Source organism: Pollicipes pollicipes, unplaced genomic scaffold (genome assembly GCF_011947565.3).
Source record: "Pollicipes pollicipes isolate AB1234 unplaced genomic scaffold, Ppol_2.1 Scaffold_4295;HRSCAF=5057_pilon_pilon_pilon, whole genome shotgun sequence".
NCBI classification, from domain to species: Eukaryota; Metazoa; Arthropoda; class Thecostraca; order Pollicipedomorpha; family Pollicipedidae; genus Pollicipes; species Pollicipes pollicipes.
Genome location: NW_023596461.1, coordinates 8,139,652 through 8,158,322, shown reverse-complemented (window position 1 = coordinate 8,158,322; position 18,671 = coordinate 8,139,652). Strand labels below are relative to the sequence as shown.

Genomic DNA, 18,671 nt, shown 5'->3' with positions numbered 1-18,671 from the left:
GGTGTGCTGGCGATAGCAGCAACTCCACACTGAACACGTTCCTTAAACGAATCACTACGAAGGCTTTATTTAATAGAAGGGGCCAGAACCCCGAGCTTCACCCACATAGTCAAGAGCGCATCCCACGGCCTTACAACGCGGAGCATGGAGTAACACATGCCGCCCTCGCGGCTCCGCACGAGGCACCAGCAGCCCGAGCTCGGCCCCGCCACTGCCTCCGCCTGCGGGCCGTCCGGCGTGCACAAGAGGTAAAAACAGGCCCGGCGACCAACGACCGCCGGCGCCGAGATCGGCTTGTGCTCATCCCCGACTGGTCCCACATGCCACCGCCCACAAACACCGCTCGAAAACGCTGTGTAGCCGGCGCCCGGAGCGGGGCGCGGTCAGATGCGACGCGTCCGCTTGGGGAGCGACGTGCCGGCCGGGCTGCCCGCCTTGCCCATGCTGTCGCGCGCCGCCCGCTTCGGAGCGCGCCGCACCTGGTCTCCGGCGTCGCCTTTCCGCTTCTCCCGCGTGGCGCCGGCCCCTGCCGCCACACGAGCTGAAGTGAGGGCGGAGAAGGCTTGGTGGGACGGTTCCCAAGTGCAGATGTGGGCGGTGGAGGTTCCCGAGTTAGCACGTGGAGAGTTGTGGAATCGTACTGCCTCTCATGACACTTTGATGTTCATCAAATGTTATGTCTGTCTCTTGCAATTTGTCTGTAAAGCTTTGTGCCAAAGGGGCCAATGGGGGAGTCGTGTAGTACAATATGGTCCACGAGCGCCTAATTATCACCCCCCCCCCCCCCCCATTGTAACTTTGACTCTGTCGGGGAATCGCGTTTTAAAAAGCGACGCCTGTATGGAAGGTAATGGTAATATGGTCAGGGGGGGGGGGCAAAACAATGCCTATGTTCAAATTAACCAGTCTCGCTTTACAAAGGCTGAGGACAGTCTGGCACAGCGTGGCGGATTTGTTGGAGCTGCCTCGATACATTTGTAAGCAATGCGTGCTCATCTTCACGCAATGCCTGCTTATGTACATCAAGGATACTTGTCACAGCTGCACCTGCACCTCATTTGCCGCGTCCAGACCGAACCCTGCCACTAGGAACAATAATTTAGCGAACCGTACGCAGGAACACACGCGAGTGCATTGCCATAGCGCCTCGCTAGCGCACATGACCAGGTCATGTCACGGCTCGAGCGCCAGGCAGTACCAACTGCGTCAGCTGCGGCGAGGCAGGCGGGCGCCGCTCCTGACTCACCCCTGTCCTCCTTGGTCTTGGGTCGTCTGCCGTCGTCGCGGGTCCTCTCGTCGTCGCGCTGCTCTCCGCCGCGCAGCTTCTCCTGCATCAGGCTGTCGAATTCGTCGGCAGGGAGGCCGAACTCCGACTGCTTGTTCGGGAACGGCAGATTCTCCAGCTCGTCCTGGCCGCAGACCCAAGCTCGGTCACACGCACCATCAGATGTCGCTGCGTGCTGCTGGTGCTCGACGGCCACGAAACGTCAGTCATAAGTCATTGCAATGGATGGTGAACCCTGAACCGTGGCATACACACCAGAGCAGTCATGTCATATAGCTGGTTCAGCCGATCCCAAATGACCGCAGCAGGCACGTCTTGTCGCACTCGCGAGCAGAACCGCTCCAGTATCATCAGCATCTGGAAATGTTTGTTGACCCCTGGAGACAAACATCACCAACATTGGTTAATGGGTACCGCATCACGCTGGCATTCTTGTGTAAATGTACAGTGGTAACAAGAAGTAAAAACTAATTTTGTAATAGGTGTAATGAACAAGTGGAGAAAAATGCATTCATGTATTAATAATGCACACATGTAAAAAATGTTCACAGAATACATGAGCCACATACCGCAGGTCTCTCAACTCCACTGCAAATAATGTATCCTAAGGCAAAATAGCTACAAGGTTGCAAAGTGAACTAATTATTGACATACACTGCCTCTTTTGACAGGATCAGAATATGATAGAATGCAGAAAAAGCACTCAAGACAGTATGTACCATCAAACACCAAAACAATTATCTAAGAACTAGCTATAGATAATTACCAACAGGTTTGTAGCCAGTCATTGCATCAAACAGGTGAATTTCGTTTTCCACGCTCCATGTGATTGACTGAGCAGAAGACTGTGGCCCCCTGTCAGCTGTCATGGCTGCATCCCATGAAGTTGGCTCCACACTACTGAGGGGGCACATGTTGACAATCAACAGCTGTGCAGCATGAACATGATGCACAAACACCAGATCAATTCACCATGGAAAGGTATGTGGCCTAAGAAACAGGGCACCAGTCACTGACTGTTCTGAGTAATCAGCATCCCAGCCTTGGCACTCTTCCTGTGTTGATGGATGGAGAGCTCCTCAGGCTTTCTGGGCACAGTTTATCAGCTGAGTCTTACAGCTTGCCTCTTCCTGACCATACTTCTGACCCATAACATTAAGATTGTGGGAACCATGTGCAGCAAATAATAGCAGCTCCCCAGGTGGCAGTAAGGGACATGAAAAATTTCAAGTTTTTTTACAATATGCACCCCAGGTGGCAGTACGGGACATGAAAAATCTTCAAGTTTTACAATATGCATAGACAGTTTAGCATTTACAACTGGGTTGAAAGCATTAAGTGTAATGGTTATCCATTAACCATGTGACAGGCATGGAGGAAGGGGTCCTGACAGCCATCACATCACACACTGCACTGACACAACACTGCATGCCATAACTTTTGTTCCTTAACAAGTAAGTGGGGTGTTCTGTGAAGATCAAGTTTAGTAATGAGGCACTTCCTAGACAGCAACTTCATAAACATGTGTGATATGTATCCTGAATGCTCAACATGGGAGAAGTGTGCAAAGGACGCCATGGTTCCCAAGATAACTGTTAACAGGATGTAGAGTTCAAGGTTCACATACAATCAAAATTCATTAAGAAAGAGCTGCATGAGCAGCAATTGGCAATGGAATTGGATTACATGCTACAATGTGCCTGCTGCCTTTCACTGAAGCCCACCAAGCAGCAGATGATGCTACAGCTTAGTAGATAATTTGTCTGTGGCCCCTGATAGACCAGGATGGACAAAATACTGAACATGCTGAGCATGTCTATTGCATCGACAGAGTTGCATACAAAAAATCAACAATGTATCCCCTTGCACATTTGAGTGCTCTGAGTTTGGCCAACCACACCACAAACTTCAGTAGATGAAGAGCTACTGCCTGACAGAATTAGAAAATAATGATAATTGCATGCAAACACAACACAATAAGGGCTGTAGGCAAAACTAATTAGGCCACAATTGAAGGGAATCTTTCATCTTTGAAAATAATAAAGCAAATATCAGATATAATGAAGCAAGCTCACTTCTGAAAGGTTGTATACTTTTGAAAAGAAAAGATTGCTTTTGACAACACAATTTGTCTGTTTAGGAAATATGCCTCTCGATACATCATTGCTTAATTATGTCATTGTACTTGTCCTGTCATTCAGGAGCCAACTGGCAGCTGTTATGCTGTTACATCTGAAAATCATGATCAATGCAAGATATGAAGAACTCTACAATATTTTTCAGCATTGTGTATGGAATGACAGGATTTAAATGATGCCATTATTGTGAATGTTTTCTATGTGCCTTGCACATCACTGATTGAAAGCCAGCTGACAGCTCTTAGTTATATTGTAACATCTGAAAATTGTGTTCATGAATGTAAGATATGAATACCTAGATGATAATATTTTTCTCAGCATGGCTTGTGGAATGACAATATGGCTATTTCTATTCAAAACCCCATAGAAATATACAACATTCACTTAAGACATGTGCTGATGATGACATAAATAAAAGTATTGATGGCAGTTTTTGGTTACTTATGTGTTACACTCATTAAAAGCATACATGCTATAGTTGTATCACAATGACACCATTTATCACATACAGTGGGCGGGTCTTGCACACTGACTGTCACACAGGTTAGTTGAACCTGTTGTTAGCTAGGGTTATATAAGGACAGGATGTGTTACATTAGGCAAACTATGGGTTTTGCATGGGTGGCTGATAAATTTGTTTAAGCAGCAACATCCATTGGCATAGAGACGTGAAAGCTAGATAACTTTTCCATGAAAATGTTTTCAGGGTTTTGGGGGCATGCCTGGAATTGGCTCCACAACATCGCAATTCCCTGAAACATGACCATTGGCTCCCTAACAGCTGAAATTGTGCAGACAACATGGTAAAGCAAAATCACTCTGATCACCAATATAAAAAACCTTAACTTTTCAGTGTAGCGTATGTTTCACAGTCTGGCAACAAGGAGGCCCAGCTACTGGTGACCGCTGGCTACATTTCCTAAACCCACCATTGCAATAAACATAGGTTAACTCAGCATGGCTGACCTTCGTGAACTACCTCATCTAGCCTTGCAACAGAAGGTCACGACGATAATATGGAACAAAAGGTGCAAAAATCCTTGGCTTAGTCTCTCCACCTCTCACGTATGCGCACATAAGACATAATACACCTACCCCTGAGACCAGCCCTACTCTACGGAAGTTGGATTTCGGGCAGCATGAGAACCGCGGGCTAGCACGTAAACAAAACAAAAATGCTGCGCTGTGTCTGTCGTAAAGTTGAGATACCAAACACTACCATATCCCAATTTTTCTTATATTTTTTTCTTCCTCTTTCACCATATTTTTTTTGGAGATTTTCGTTGCGTTTTTTCCTGGGTCCTGACAGAAACACAGTTCTAATAAGGGATATTTTTTATTTTGGACCTGTTTTATGCAGCAATGGAGCTTTTTTGCGTTGTATTGCAAACAACGACTATTTAGGGAAGTACCTGGCAGTGGGGAAATTTATTTGATCAAGGAGAGAAAACATTTCCTTTCATGGGTTCTAATGCATGCTAATGATTCGATTACGCTAATCAAAGCTTTAGGCGAGTTTGCTCGTGAGGGGCATTGCCCGTCCGCGGGGTGCAGTCTTGTTAAAAAACATCTGTAACTCCAGGATACTTTTTCGGTATGCCCTATATCAATGACGTCCGGGCAGGTTGCAGCTTTGCAGGCCTGCCCTCTGGTCTGTGCTGGTGGGGTCTCACTTCTGGTACCCATTTGAGCCCCAAGGTTGATTTGTACATTGAGGATAATTTATCAGCATGTGTTTGTGGTTTGCCTTTTCTGGTGTGTTCTAGTTTATTTATGTGAGATGCCATCTTTCATGCTTCCATTGCCATATTTGGTTATGGTGCTCTCCATTTTAGGTTGGTTTTGAGGTCCTCTCTATTATTCTTTTTGGCTCAATCAACTGCAAAACTATGATGTTTTCTTATCTGATGCAGTTTTGGCCTCCATAAAAAATGGGTTTGCGACTTGCAGAACAACATTGAACATTTGATTCACCTCAGACTTTGACCCAATGATTTCAAACTGAAAGCTTGGGTATGACCTTATATTTCCTACTTTCTAAGCTGTTGATTTTTTACTCCTGCTATGCTATGGTTGAAGCCACTTTTTCAGATTCAACTTCACATTTTAAAGATATGCAGATGCCAGCTCTAGCTTCAGATTCCCAGCTGCAGGTTTAAATTCCTCAGCTTTGGCTCCACCTTGAACTTTGGCTTTAGATTTGACTTCGAAGCCAGGGGTTTAGCTTGATTACCATGCATTGAGCGACAGCTTTATAGTTCTTGTCGAAACTGGCAAGTTCCGCTTTCCTCTCATTGGATTGTGAACGTAACATTGGACTCTGAGTGCTCAAGCCAAACTTTCCAGAATAATTTGTGCAGGTCAATTATGATGATTGTAAAGGAGAATGGTATAGAGCATAAAATATTAACAGCAATATATGCCTTTAACTAAGTGATATTAAGTTGGCATAATGTCTTTCATGTTGCATTGCCTTGTGCTGTGGTATATAGAAGTTCCAGGGCAGTTTGGCAACCATCCAAGTTTCAATGTCAACCATTTTGCAGTGGACTGCCAACTATCCACTGTGTCTGAATCTTAGAAGATACATCACAGCATTTAGTGCATGCTAGGGGATGTGCTATAGGCAAATACCCATGCCCAGGTACCCAAATAACTTAAGGATAGGTCCTTACCAATCCTGGTTTTGAAACCCATTGGCACAGTTTGTCAACAGATGTTCTTAGCCTGCCCCACATCCTGGACCTGTCAAGTACATATGACATATGTGTTTGGTGTTTTCTCACAGGTGCAGATGCAAAGCTGCATGTGTGACATGACTCTGATCTTTCAGGCCAAAAATTGCCCAAGAAAAAGGTCATTCTTAGTACAGTCAGCCTGTAGTGTTGGGTGACACAGTGTGATGAGGACTCAAAACCCAATCTACTGGGTGGTAATTTGCTATCAAGATATTGCAAATGAATGTGTGGGATAGCTGGAAGGTGTTTGACTTGAACAGCCTGTTATATAGCAGTAATGAACACATTCCACTCAGTGGGGAGATGTGATTGATAACAATGTAGATTGGCAACAAGCATTTTGCTATGTGATAGTGTGTCCTTGAAAGTCTGCATCAAGGAGTGAAAGCTTTTCCTGGTTTTCATGCCAGAAGTCCATGCTCAGAATGATGCATATCATGAAGGAAAGCATGCAATATTCTTGCTGATATTTCATTACTACACTGACCACAAGAGCACTCCACCCAGCCACGTCATGGATTTACTGCCAATGCTCGAAAACAGCATCTGGCATGCTTTCACCAGTCTGGACAGTGATCAGCATGGAAACGTGACCAAGTCAAGGCTGAAGGTGCTGACACAGAACCTGGGCACGCTGCTGGACCTCGCCGACCAGAAGGTGGAGGCAGGCATCAGCGAGTTTCGCAGCACGCCGACGCTGACGTTCGAGCACTACAAGTACTACTTGACACACGAGGTGTTCTCGCGGCTGCCGGCCGACCTGACGCCGGACCAGCTGCGCGTCTACCACGAGGCCGTCGAGGACACGTGCTGGGTGTTGTACCGCCCGACGGCCATGAAGCGCGACATGCCCACGCTGCCCGAGGAATGCGTGCGCCAGCTGTTCCGCGTCTTTTGCTGTCTTGGTGAGCTCATGTCCGACCCCGACCTGGCCGTGCAGGTGGTCATGAACGCCGGGGAGGTCGACTTCGTGGCCAGCAAGTTTGTGCAGGCGCTGGGTCGCGTTTGGGACTCGGCCGATTTCCAGCAGCTGGCCGAGATCATCCACCACTTTAAGTTCACCATCTTCCTCGCCTTCCTGGAGACACGTTACACGCAGGACATGGAGACGGAGGCGTTGCGCGAGGCCATCGACGACGTTTACGACGTGGTCGTCGAGGACGTGGTGAAGAAGGGCCCGCTGCAGCGGCGCGCCGACTGCGTACGCGGCTTCCGGCCGCTTTGGTGCGTGCTGACGCCGCGCGACCTGCGCTGCTACCGACGGCGCGACGACGCGCGGCCGCAGCTGCGGCTGCCGCTCAGTCCGCAGACCCAGGTGGTCAACCTGATCGAGCAGAGCGGCGTGCGGCCCAACCGGTTCTCCGTGTCGGCTGACGGTGCTGCGCTGGAGCTGGCCGCGCCCGACTACAAGACCAAGTTCCAGTGGCTGTCGGCGCTGGAGACGGCCGTCTCGTTCTCGGGCTCGCCTCAGGGTTGCCAGCGGCACCTGGCGGCGGCGCGTCGCGCCGAGTGGCACCAGACGGAGGCGCGCCAACACGAGGACGACCGGCGCCGCCTCAGCCAGATCAACATCATGGACAGCACCAAGGCCGAGCTGGAGGCCGAGCGGCTGGCGCGCGCCGCCGCTGAGGCGCAGGCGGCCGAGCTGGAGCTGCAGAAGGCCGAGGAGGAGCGCAAGCTGGCCGAACTGGAGGAAACTCGCCTGGAGTTGGAGCGGCTGCTGCAGGAGGAGAAGCAGGCCAAGCGCGACGAGGAGCTGGTGCGCAGCGCGCAGAGTCGCGTGCTCCGCCAGGAGTGGGAGAAGCGCGAGGACCTGGAGCGGCTGCAGGCTGAGCTGACGGCGCTGCTGGACGAGGAGCGCCAGAAGCGCGAGGCGTTCGAGGTGCTGCAGAAAAGCAAGCAGCGCCAGCTGGAAGAGGCGCAGCTGCGCCTGCGAGAGGTCGAGGAGGGTCGTGTCAAGCTCGACCGAGAGCTCAAGGCGGCCCGTTGCAAGCTGATCACGGCCGAGCGCACCAAGGGCCAGGTGGAGTCAAAGCTGCGCGTGCGCGAGCGCGAGGTGTCGCTGCGCCAGTCGGCGGTGCCGCCGGGCGAGGCCGGCCGGCTGCCGCTGCGCTCGGCCAGCTTCCGCGACCCGCGCGAGTTCGCGCGTCTCGCGCCCAGCAGCAGCTTCCGCGCCGAGCTGAACAACAACACACGCGGCCGGGGCGCGCGCGCCGCCACCGCGCTCGTCTCGCCGCTCGAGGCGGCCGCCTGCGAGGAGCTGTCGGCGGGCGCCGCCGAGAGGCCGCCGCCCGCTGCTGGCCCCAGCTCGCCCTAGGTCACGTCTGGCGGGGTTGTCACGCCGACGGTCGCGTCGGTGTGGCGGCTGGCTTCGCGGACGTGGCCTGAGCCGGGTCAGACGCTGGGCGCTCGGTGCACTACCGATCCGCTGCAGGTTCGCTGTGGAGGTATGTGAGCCGCTTTGATTGTTGGAAAGGCTTACTAACTGAAGTAATTGATGCGATTCAAAGCAGTGTTACGTAGCGCTGTGGTAAACGGTGTTTAGTCGGTGTCACAATATGACCGGTATCTATGGCCTAAATCTGACAGCTGGAGGCGTATTTTGCCCCTTGTATTTATCGTCGATATGGTGCTTCGTAGAGACTGCAGGCTGCAAATGTGCCATAACCAAAGGTGGACCGATGCTTCCATTTCGGCGTGAGCACTAAGGTAGCTAATCATGCAATTCGTCGGGTGTTCCAGGTGCATTAGGGCGTAGCCAAGTCCTGCGAAATGCATGCCACCATGTCATGTCATGTCAATTTTTTGTTTGTATGACCCGTACGTTTTCGGCGACTTAAAGCATCAAAATTTCCCGTAAGATTAAACCCAGGCATCAAGTCTTCCATGACTGTGAATGGAGTATGTGTTTCTTGGAATCAGTCGTTACATGTGTCCCCAGATATCTAGAAACTTGCAAGCTGGGGTCTTGTGAGGTGAGGGTGGGATGCACGTGATTTGGCGGGTTGTCCATGCAAAACTGCCAGGCTACCGGTGATGCCTTTCCCAAACGTCTGGCTTGCTGCTCCCCATCTCTTGCCCACTTCCGTGCTTTCGCACGTCTGGGAGCGGAGCGGTCGACTTGTAGAATACAATGAGAAATTTATGTTTTGGTGAAGCCTGGCTTTTGTGCTCCACGTGATAAGCACTTCTCATTCCAGCCCGCGAAGCGATGCTTGGTGCTGTTTGCTTCCATCCTGTGTTTATGCTGTGATGGCATTGGTGGAGCTAGTGACAGTTAACCGGGAGAATACGAGTATTCCATGCGAACATGTGATTTCCATTAGTTCTGAAATGCATCGTCTGGTGTCGCATCGTGCGCACGCAGTTAATTGCTGCTCGTGCAATGGTGCTCTGTAGCAGAGGAACTGTGTTTGGTAGTCGTTCAGGAAGAACATGACGCTGTTAATCAGTCGCAGCACGGGGCTCAACTCTTGCTGATGGACAGTGTGCCGGTCCGTTATGTGCTGCCGCCATGGCGTTCGCTGTCTACATGCCGATGTCTTCCAGCAGCAGCAGGCTGCCGCCAATCGCAATGCGACCTTTCGTTGTGCGTGTCGCTGTGCGCAGCCGCCGTAACCTTATTAACTTGTGGCCAGAAGCTGCTGGTATTTTGGACTTGTGTCTTTGCTAGCCCGGAGTGAGCGGAGTGCTCCTTTGGTGGGCCAGGCGTAGGTCGAGTATGATATTCCCGCGGTCACTCCGTCCAAGCACTATTTGGGTCGTCTTCCGGCCATTTGGCCGATTGTGGAAACGGCTTGTAATATCAGGTCGAATGTGCGAATCCAAGCGCCGTTTTGGTCGCGTCCAGTCATGGAGGCATTTCTGGGACGATGTGTTGTGATGCGTATTTGACTGACTTCGTGCGGTCAGTAGTGCATTAACATTGTGCAAGTCTTTGGTGGAGTTGCCTTAACACTTGCCTTATTGGCGGACCTACAAGATATTTTGTATGATGCGTGATGTTGATCCATTTGATGCGTCGTCTGGAGCTCCACTGTGCTTGAAGGGGCGGAGTCTTTTGAAGAAATGTTCCGTTCTGCGAAGAAACGGTCACATGTTTTGTACTGAGCACCTCCCGCACTTCCCACGCGAAATTGGCCGTCTCTGACATCATTGTGGGTGATTCAGCTGTATCGGCGCTCCAAATAAATCGACGCAGTTGTGCTGTGTGTCCTGTTGGAACTTATAAACCCACATGGCAGCTTACGTCACACGACAGCAGGCAGCTACTGCTCTGCACCGTGAGGTTGCTATTTGAGACGATGCAGATAGCTGTCGCGGTTTTGGAATATTTGTAGGCCTGCGTTGATCGGCGCGGAGCACAAACCACTTGATCGGGACAATAGGTGTGCATAACCTCGGAGGGCGGGGACAGCCAGAATTTGCGATGGTGCGTCGGAGTGGGGAGGGGGGGGGGGCTAATTTTTACGAGAGTAGTTCCAGCCCCACTGGCAGTACCTACATGCCCCACCTACCGTGCCTACCAGTCCCACCTGCGTGCCGCGAACGGACTAACAGATCCCACAAACCCTGATCAGTATTCTGCATAGGCGTACTGACTTCCCGTGTCGATTAAATACTAATGAATTGGCTGAGTGCTGCGCTCGCCCTGCTCAAACCCCTGCCCTTGCTAGGTTGTGGCCAGAAGCTGCTGGTGGTTTGGACTTGTGTTTTTGCTAGCTCACAATGAGCGGAGTGTTTTCTCCCTTTACTGGATCAGGCGAAGGTGCAAACATGGCCCGTCATTCAAATAGGAAGCACCCAAGATCCAATGTAGAGGGCCTCCCGAACGAACAAGTGTGCCAAACGCTATCAGATAAGACGCCCGACAGGAGCGTTAAGGCCCTAAGCAAGCGACAGATTGAGAGGACTTGTGATCATAGCGTGAGTGGTGTCGATAGGTTAACCGATATCAACGCGAAGGGTCTTTGAGCAACCGAGAATACCATGGCAGGTTAATATTTAGCGCCCCCATCTCTAGCGTTAGTATTTCGGGCGAATGGAATGAGTCCGTGGAGGGCTCCTGATTGACGAGAGTGCCCGGCACGCAAACAGGAAAGGCTCCAGCAGCAGCGCAGGGCCCTCATATCAAATGCAAAGAAATCAAGGGCAACGTAGAAGGCTTCTTAACGAATCGGATTGGCCATAAAGCGGACATATAGGGCCCCTGGAAACAGTGTTAGGGCCACATGGAGAGCTGGATGAGCCTTACAACATCCTAATCACCACCCTCTCAAACCGTAAAGAGTAATTTCTGTCTACTTGTTGGCCCTTCACTTTCGCTGACGACTGTTCTCGGTCGCCTGGAAGCTCAAAGACGTCCCATTTTGTTGCGCGTTGGGTAAAAAACTGCGTCTGTTCAGCCGACTATGGGTGATAACAGCGGACATATAAGCGGACGGGTTCGAGCCTCGGGGCCCAAGAGGGGCGGCATGACCCCGTGGTCCCCCTCTGAGTCCGTCCATTGTGTCAAAAAAGGCCCTCGAGCTGGTCAGGGGAATATCTGCCCAACGGGGCGGGGACGAGAGCCCGAGTGACAGAGGGCCTCTTGCTTTGGTCGGAGCCCTCTGACAATGGACTGTAACATGAGGGTTTTGAGGATTGTTCACATAAAAGCAGTGGAAGGGTCCTGGCCGGCCCCAATACCGAACGGTGGGCTCTCCGATCCAGTTCCAGTAACAAACAAAATTGTTCACAAAAAGCAGTTTGAGCCTGCGCACTCGCAGTCTAGGAAGTAAGGGCAGCGATAGCCTGGGTTTCAGTTTCCGTAAAACCGAACGGCGTTGCCACTTCAAGTAACACCTGGCGGCTGGTGCGTTGTGCGCGAGAGTGGCCGTCGTGGAACAATGCTTTAGAATGCCTGAAAAAAATAACTCGTTTCGTTCAAGGATTAGGCTTGGTGTATCTTTTTCAAGCCTTGAGGCTGTCCTCTGGGGAGACTGACAGCTACAGCAACACAATAAGATCCTACTTCTACTCCTCCAATTATACCTCCAAATCCAGCACCACGTCGCAGTGTGGTTAAGGTCAATCCATTCAATTAATCAATTGATCAATCTAAGAATCGCACGGGTGAAATATACGTCCGGCTATCTTTAAATGTACGGTTTGATGTACTAAAGCGTCGAAGTTTACTTCTTTCAAATGCATCATCATTTTCGTCCAACCGTAGGCCAATGTTCAATAAGAACTGCGGAGCCGACCGCTGTGCGGCCTATGGAGACTGCAAACATCGATCATCATCGAGGTTTTTGTTGTAGCTAAGATTTGCGAGCGCACATGCCCAAATTGCCAAATTTGTATCGCTGATCAGTTCAGGCTGCTGTTGAAGGCTAATGTGAAAATATCCAGACAAGCACGATAAATAAAAGGCTCTCCCCAAAAATCGCCAAATATGGTCCATTTGTCAATAAGAGCGTATTTTTCTCTGGTACTTTTCATTTCTACCTTCTATACCTGGAGCAAAAGCCGGAAGCCACCGCGAAATCAATCTTTCCAAATTTTCATGCTAGTCAACTCCAGAAATCATGCGTTAAACGACCTCATTAAATACATCACTGGCGTTTTGTCATTGTACAATGGCTGAGTGGAATCTTTCTAAGCCGACAGAACTCAGAGGCTCTGTCAGAATCTTTATCTGGTTGTGCAGAGATATTACGGACCCCGCTAATGCACGTCGAAATGGGCTAACAATTTGCACTCACATGGCCGAACCGTGTTGGTCTGAAAATGCTCCACATTGAGTCTGAATTGATAACCGATGGACATTGTAGGGCACAGTTTTGAAGCATGAGTTCTCGCCAATCTCAGCAAATAAAACCTCGGTGCCTCGCGTTGCAATATCCATAGGCCGCGCAGCGTCGGTCCTGCGGCTAATGTTACGCCTGTGGCAAACGGTTGAACGGAAAACGATGACGCCTTTTAAATCAGTACGTTTTAGCGGTTAAGGACATCAAACCCGTACATTTAAAAGGTGGCCTGTTGTATTTCCACCCGTTCGTTTTTTATTTCAATAAACTGAACGGATTTATTTGCTTTTTTACAGCACCGCGGAGTAGTGCTGGAATCTGATGGTACAACTGGAGGAGTGCAGGTAGAATCTCTACTTGTGTTGCTGTAGCTGTTAATCTCCCCAGAGGAAAACCTCAAAGTTGGAAAACAAATACGCTCAGCCTAATCTTTGAACGAACGAGTTATTTTTCAGGCATTTGAGAGCATTGTTCCACGCCGGTTCCTCCCGCGGGGCGCCCGCACCGGCCGCCTGGTGTACTTGAAGCGCCAACGCCGTTCGGTTTTGCGGGAGACTGAAACCCAGGCTATCGCTGCCCTTGCTTCCGAGATTGCGGGGTGCGCAGGCTTAAAACATGTTGATAATTGATTCAATAGTCGATTCAGCAAAAGAATAGATGTTGTCAGGTAAACATGGTCTGGTCTGGTTCGTTTTTTTTAAGTTATTGCTACCCACTCTATTCAGTACTAATCAGGCCCTTATTTCTTTTCCGGAAAGAAGCCCGCTTGACAAAATACCAGCGGATGCACATTGCTGTACCCGGTCAAGCGTTTTGCAGGGCCATTCAGCCCCACCACAGGATGTTTTGCGATTGTCATTATTGTGACACGGGCGGGGTCCCCTGGCCGATCCGGAGGCTCTTAGAGGTATACATCGTATCACATTGGTTCCCTCCCTGACGCGGAAGACCTCCTGACCCGCACAGAACGCAGTTGATACTAGATCGAACGCAGGAACCCCTATTGACGCAACAACAATTCTGATCGCCGCGGATTGGCCAATAATTGGCGCGTGGACCTCCAGTTCGGCTTAAAGGGTCCGTGCTGGATTGGGATGGAGCCTGCAACGGCCGGTACTGGGCCCTGATTAGTATAGGATAATTCCATTGTTTCAACACGAGCAATCATCATAATTTTCATTGTTTCCATTCATTGACAGTGGGCCCCGACAACGTAGAGGTCCTCGTAATTCGGGGTCTCGTCCGCGTCCCTGTTCATTCAAACCCTTCCCTGAACGGCTCGAGGCCCCTTGTTGACACAGGTCAGCTTGTTAGACACTATGGGTCCCTGCACGATACAGAAGGCCCCCGCATTGTTGCAGGGGGTCCCGACCAATATAAATCGCGGGCCTGGCCGTGTCCCTGTTCGGGAAATGGGCCCCCTGGGCTCAGACCGACACGGTCTGCGCTTTGTTCTGACTGTTAGTGATTGGTGACCTCTGGCCGAAGCAGAAGAATGCTCTGTCTCGGGGGTCCTTAATCAGTGCAAGAGGCACTCTTACTACAATGGGCCTCAAAGGCTCAGACGGACGTGGAGCCGACTGTTGCTCCGTGTCGAGGCTTTGTATAAGAGGGATAAATAGCCCTAATAAGAGGACCATAAAAGAGACCCTCCCACTGAGATTTCAGGTTACGACACTACAGGCGGGATAGGGCTGGGCCTGAGTCCAATTGGGCCCTTGATCTTCGGTCCCGAGGGGTCCTCCGGCCCCTCTTCGGGCGTCCTCAAACAAAGCCCGTGATCGACCAGCGACACGAGCCGAAACATGAACCCTGTTAAGTACTGCGGGCCCCTGACCGACACAGGGGCCCCAACCACTGTTTCAGGGACCCAGATCAATGCAAATCGTGGCCCCCGGGTTTGCTCCTGCTTGGGAAATGGGTCCCCAGGTGCAGACTGACAGGAAGCCGCGCAGGGGGACCTCTGACTGACATTTCAGGTCACCAACCTACGAGCCGCGATTACTGATGTGACACAGCTTTCGGCCCTTAGGCCCTCCCAGAGCCTTTGGTAGTCGGTTCCGTTGGGTCCGGGCCCCTCTCCGGGCCTCATCGATTAGTACTCTTGGTCGGCTCGGGGCCCCTTGTGAGCAAAGGATCCTCTGTTAAGCGCTGCAGGCACCTGGCAGATACAGGGGCGCCGACCAGCGTAAACCACTGGCCCCAGCTTTGCAGCTGATTGGAAATGGGCCCTCAGTCCCACACTGATACGGAGCGGACTGTGCGGCGCTGATGGTGCCTGACCGATATGTTGCCCCACATCGACTCAGGGTATCCCTAATCGGCGCAGATGGCCATCTGACTGTCATTTGAGGGTCCGTCCCTGAAGTCTGGGAACCCTGAATAAAACTACGACCAGCCCCTCGTTCCCTTAGACCCTTCATTGGAGCCCTTGACTGTCGAATGGGCCCTCAGGCCCATGCTACCACGGAACCGAATGTGCGTTACTGGTGGTGCCTGACCAACATAAAGGCCGTTATCGACTCAGGGGTCCCTGATCAGCGCGTAGGGCCCTCTGGGATTGGAGTGCCTGGCCCTGCGGGCCAGGGCCCCTGAATACGACCTCTGGCCGGCATTTCGTCCCTTCGGACCCTTAATCGTAGGTCCCGAGGGGCCCGATGGGCCCTTCGGAATCTATGAGGAGTCGGCATGTGCCCCTGTGCCCCCCCCCCCCCTCTGCTTACGCTACTGGCTCCTGCTGACGCCCTTGTGAAGGCAATATCCACAAAAAATAATTATAAGAAATTGCAGCCAGCAAAGTCAAGACATGGGAATCAGTAGCATGTGCAACAACTGCTTCCGAATTTCGCTTACCCGCGCTCATGAGGCCCGCAAAGGGAGAAACTAGAAACACAAAATGAAACAGATTTCAATGCTGTTTGAATACTGGTTTTGTGTGGTTTGCACGCGTGGCTTCGGTTTCAAGCCCCTGTTAAGCGAAGCTTGTTGCGTATACCCTGAACTCACCCACCAGCTGTGCTGTCCAGTTCCATGGACGACTGTCTCCACCCTTCGCTGGGAAGGACTCGCAAGGGTTTCACTTGCCAGACAACGCTGCGACAGAGCCGCTCCGGACTTCGGATGACTACTACCGGCCAGGGGCCTGCTGGCATGCCATGCCGGCTCGGTCAAGCAACGCGCTCGCACTGGGACTCGTGTCCAGTGCCGCCGAATAAGGAGTCCGGCATCTCCCTCTCAGACCGCGGGTGCGGCAAAATGGCAAAATGGTGGCCCATGTCCTGGCGGAATTAGCGTTGGGGTACACCAGGTCGATCGATCTGGACTAAGCCTTCATTTGCATTTGTAAACAAAGACCCGAACAAAAGGACAGTTGGCGGATGCCAGATTTGCTCACCATTCTGTGAAGCATTTCAACTGTGAAGCATTGTAGCGTTTAATCATGTGTAGGTTCTCGTTGAAATTTTTAAGACGAGCTCATTCTTGGCCTATGCAAAAGGCACTTAGCAGACGGGTCCTCAAATTATATACACATATATATATACATATAATATATATATATATATATATATATATATATACACATATGTATACTCTCACGGAGAAGGCTGGATCGTCCATCAGCTTGCTTGACCGCACTCTTATCTCCCACCGGAGAACGCGCTTTTGAAAAATGATTTGGGGATACCGGCCTACGACAGCAGTAAAAAGTCTCTTTAGGTCACTCTTTCCCCGCATCGCTAGTCAAAATTTAAATCAGAAATTGTCACCCCTCCCCGAAACCCTCGAAGCGGACTCCTCCGGGAGCCTGCCCCACTCGGCCTCAAAGCGTCGGGGCTGTCGTAGTGATTAGAGCGACCACATCCCGACATCTGGGCCGAGCGTGCGGCGTCCCGAGCCTTCGAGGGGCGGGACGTCCGGCGCCAGCGGTGACTCAGCCGCGCGTGGCGCTTGGCCCTGGCCGGAGGGAGCCCCGGAGCAGCAGACAGATGCCGGCATTACCGCGCATTGCAGCGGCCCTCTGTCGCACAGGCTCCACCGGCAGTTGAGACCATCATTTGTGTCGGTGACCAGTATGTATTGTCTATATAGTCGACACAGCGCCGATGCGCCTATCTTCAAACATAATGCTTCTTCTGTATAAGCTAATAGCCTTCACGGTAAATGCTCAATAGTACACGAAAGTGACTATGACGACGGACAGCGCCAAGAGCACTACACACGGCGCCTTTGATACGTCTTACGTCTTAGGTTACATTACGAAGCATAAACAAAATTGCATGAAGTACAATGACAGCTTTGATCGCCACATCCACTGCGCATGGCTGTGAAACACCGAGCCGCTCGGACCGGATATATATATATATCCTTACAAAGCCGCGGCAAGCGAGTGGTTCGGCCCAATCAATATTGCTGTAACGTATACCAGCATACGCCTCCAGGAAGGCACTGGCCATTGCCTGACTGACCCCTTGGCTACGTTCACACTCTACGCCAGAGAGGAAATACACATGGTTGAGAGCAGCGCAAATTACTTAACCGGCATGGGATGTGCACGGCGGGAAATGCTGACTCAAGCTGATGAGGTGCGTTGGGCACGAGACATGATCACACTGTTTCTTGGAAAATAATTAACAAAGTTGACCAGAAAATACAAACAAGGCGCGACTAAGTACAACCATCATTTAATGAGCCCCGTAGCGCCGTTCTTCCTGTAGCGACATTGACATAATAACGCTGTAGAGGCGAACCTACGAAATGGAAGTCGATATATGTTATTTTAACGGCATCTTGCGACGAAAACGTCAGAATGAGGGAATGGTTCAGCGAGTGGGCGTGCACTATAAGCTCTAACTTAATCGGCATCGTACGCACTCGCACAAAACAATGAACGGATTCGTACAAGCACACGAACATTCCTCAGTGGGCACAATAAAGCCGTCCTCTGTTCAAAGAACTACCACCTGTGACCTCTGGGTTTAAAACAGGCAAAAGAAATAGGATTCGACGTTTTAAATGTTACGGGAACACGACGAACTCCAGTCACAGGTATTGCGCCATCCGAATGCCCGCTCTAGTCTAGACAAAGGTAAACATATCGACCACAGCGGGTAAGTGGTAAGCAGGTCAAGATCCGAAAGTCGGCAAACACTAACGATGTGTTTCTCGTCGCTTAGATCCTTTAGGTGCATCTACCTGTCCCAAGGACATTCTGAGCAAAGAAAGGAACGAACGACATCGGCTCGGCCCGAGAGGCTTAACATCCGCAGGCCCAGGCGCACAGGAGAGCCACGCACTGCTTACTTGACAGTCACCTTCACGAAGGCCCCATCATTGGGCACGATCACGCATTACCTAACAACTACGTCAGCGAAAGACATGTCACCAACCGCACGCACTTCCCAGTCCGCCACCGACGCCGGACACAAAACAAGCGGGCCTTACTCCAGCCCAGACCCGTCCGCCCTTAATCGCAGCTGACGGGCGCCCACACGCTGCCCTTCTGCCGACGCCCTGGTCATCCATCCCAATCGCAATGCATCGCGATGCTTCACTGTGGCCTCGCACTGACCGTCGTGTCGCAGCTGACTAGCTGAGCGTGCCCGGCGCCCAGCGCTAAGCGGAAGCATAGCACACGCGTTTCGCCCCCGACGGAAGCGAAGCCTCTCGCGCAAGCCATCACGACACCAGACCTGGGGCGTACGGGCGGGGCCCGCTGCAG

General features: G+C 51.3%; 2 protein-coding genes across 3 annotated transcripts; one reads left to right on the top strand and one right to left on the bottom strand.

Moving 5' to 3' along the window:
- Positions 1-84: 84 nt before the first annotated feature.
- Positions 85-4,576, bottom strand: LOC119096802 (MRG/MORF4L-binding protein-like). 2 transcript variants are annotated; one of them, XM_037219745.1, is made up of 5 exons: positions 4,519-4,576; positions 2,052-2,185; positions 1,541-1,662; positions 1,247-1,409; positions 85-526 (listed from the first exon to the last, which is right to left on the bottom strand). In XM_037219745.1, the coding sequence occupies exons 2-5, from the start codon at positions 2,152-2,154 to the stop codon at positions 384-386; spliced, it is 531 nt and encodes a 176-aa protein (XP_037075640.1). In that variant the 5' UTR covers positions 2,155-2,185; positions 4,519-4,576; the 3' UTR covers positions 85-383. The 2 variants fall into 2 exon arrangements, with proteins under 2 accessions (XP_037075640.1, XP_037075641.1); XM_037219746.1 differs by lacking the exon at positions 4,519-4,576 and adding an exon at positions 4,390-4,470.
- Positions 4,577-6,690: 2,114 nt separating this feature from the next.
- Positions 6,691-8,549, top strand: LOC119096644 (differentially expressed in FDCP 6 homolog). Its single transcript, XM_037219544.1, has 4 exons — positions 6,691-7,761; positions 7,819-7,989; positions 8,020-8,253; positions 8,469-8,549. The coding sequence occupies exons 1-4, from the start codon at positions 6,691-6,693 to the stop codon at positions 8,547-8,549; spliced, it is 1,557 nt and encodes a 518-aa protein (XP_037075439.1).
- Positions 8,550-18,671: the final 10,122 nt, after the last annotated feature.

What these genes read in the sequence shown, in the direction of transcription:
- LOC119096802 (XM_037219745.1), bottom strand. Translation starts at nt 2,154, where the DNA reads ATGACAGCTGACAGGGGGCCACAGTCTTCTGCTCAGTCAATCACATGG. An exon ending in GACTGGCTACAAACCTGTTG is followed by an intron (nt 1,663 to 2,051) that starts GTAATTATCTAT and finishes GTTTGTCTCCAG; the next exon opens with GGGTCAACAAACATTTCCAG. An exon ending in TATATGACATGACTGCTCTG is followed by an intron (nt 1,410 to 1,540) that starts GTGTGTATGCCA and finishes GTCTGCGGCCAG; the next exon opens with GACGAGCTGGAGAATCTGCC.
- LOC119096644 (XM_037219544.1), top strand. Translation starts at nt 6,691, where the DNA reads ATGCTCGAAAACAGCATCTGGCATGCTTTCACCAGTCTGGACAGTGAT. An exon ending in AGGACCTGGAGCGGCTGCAG is followed by an intron (nt 7,990 to 8,019) that starts GCTGAGCTGACG and finishes CTGGACGAGGAG; the next exon opens with CGCCAGAAGCGCGAGGCGTT. An exon ending in CGGCGGTGCCGCCGGGCGAG is followed by an intron (nt 8,254 to 8,468) that starts GCCGGCCGGCTG and finishes TGCTGGCCCCAG; the next exon opens with CTCGCCCTAGGTCACGTCTG.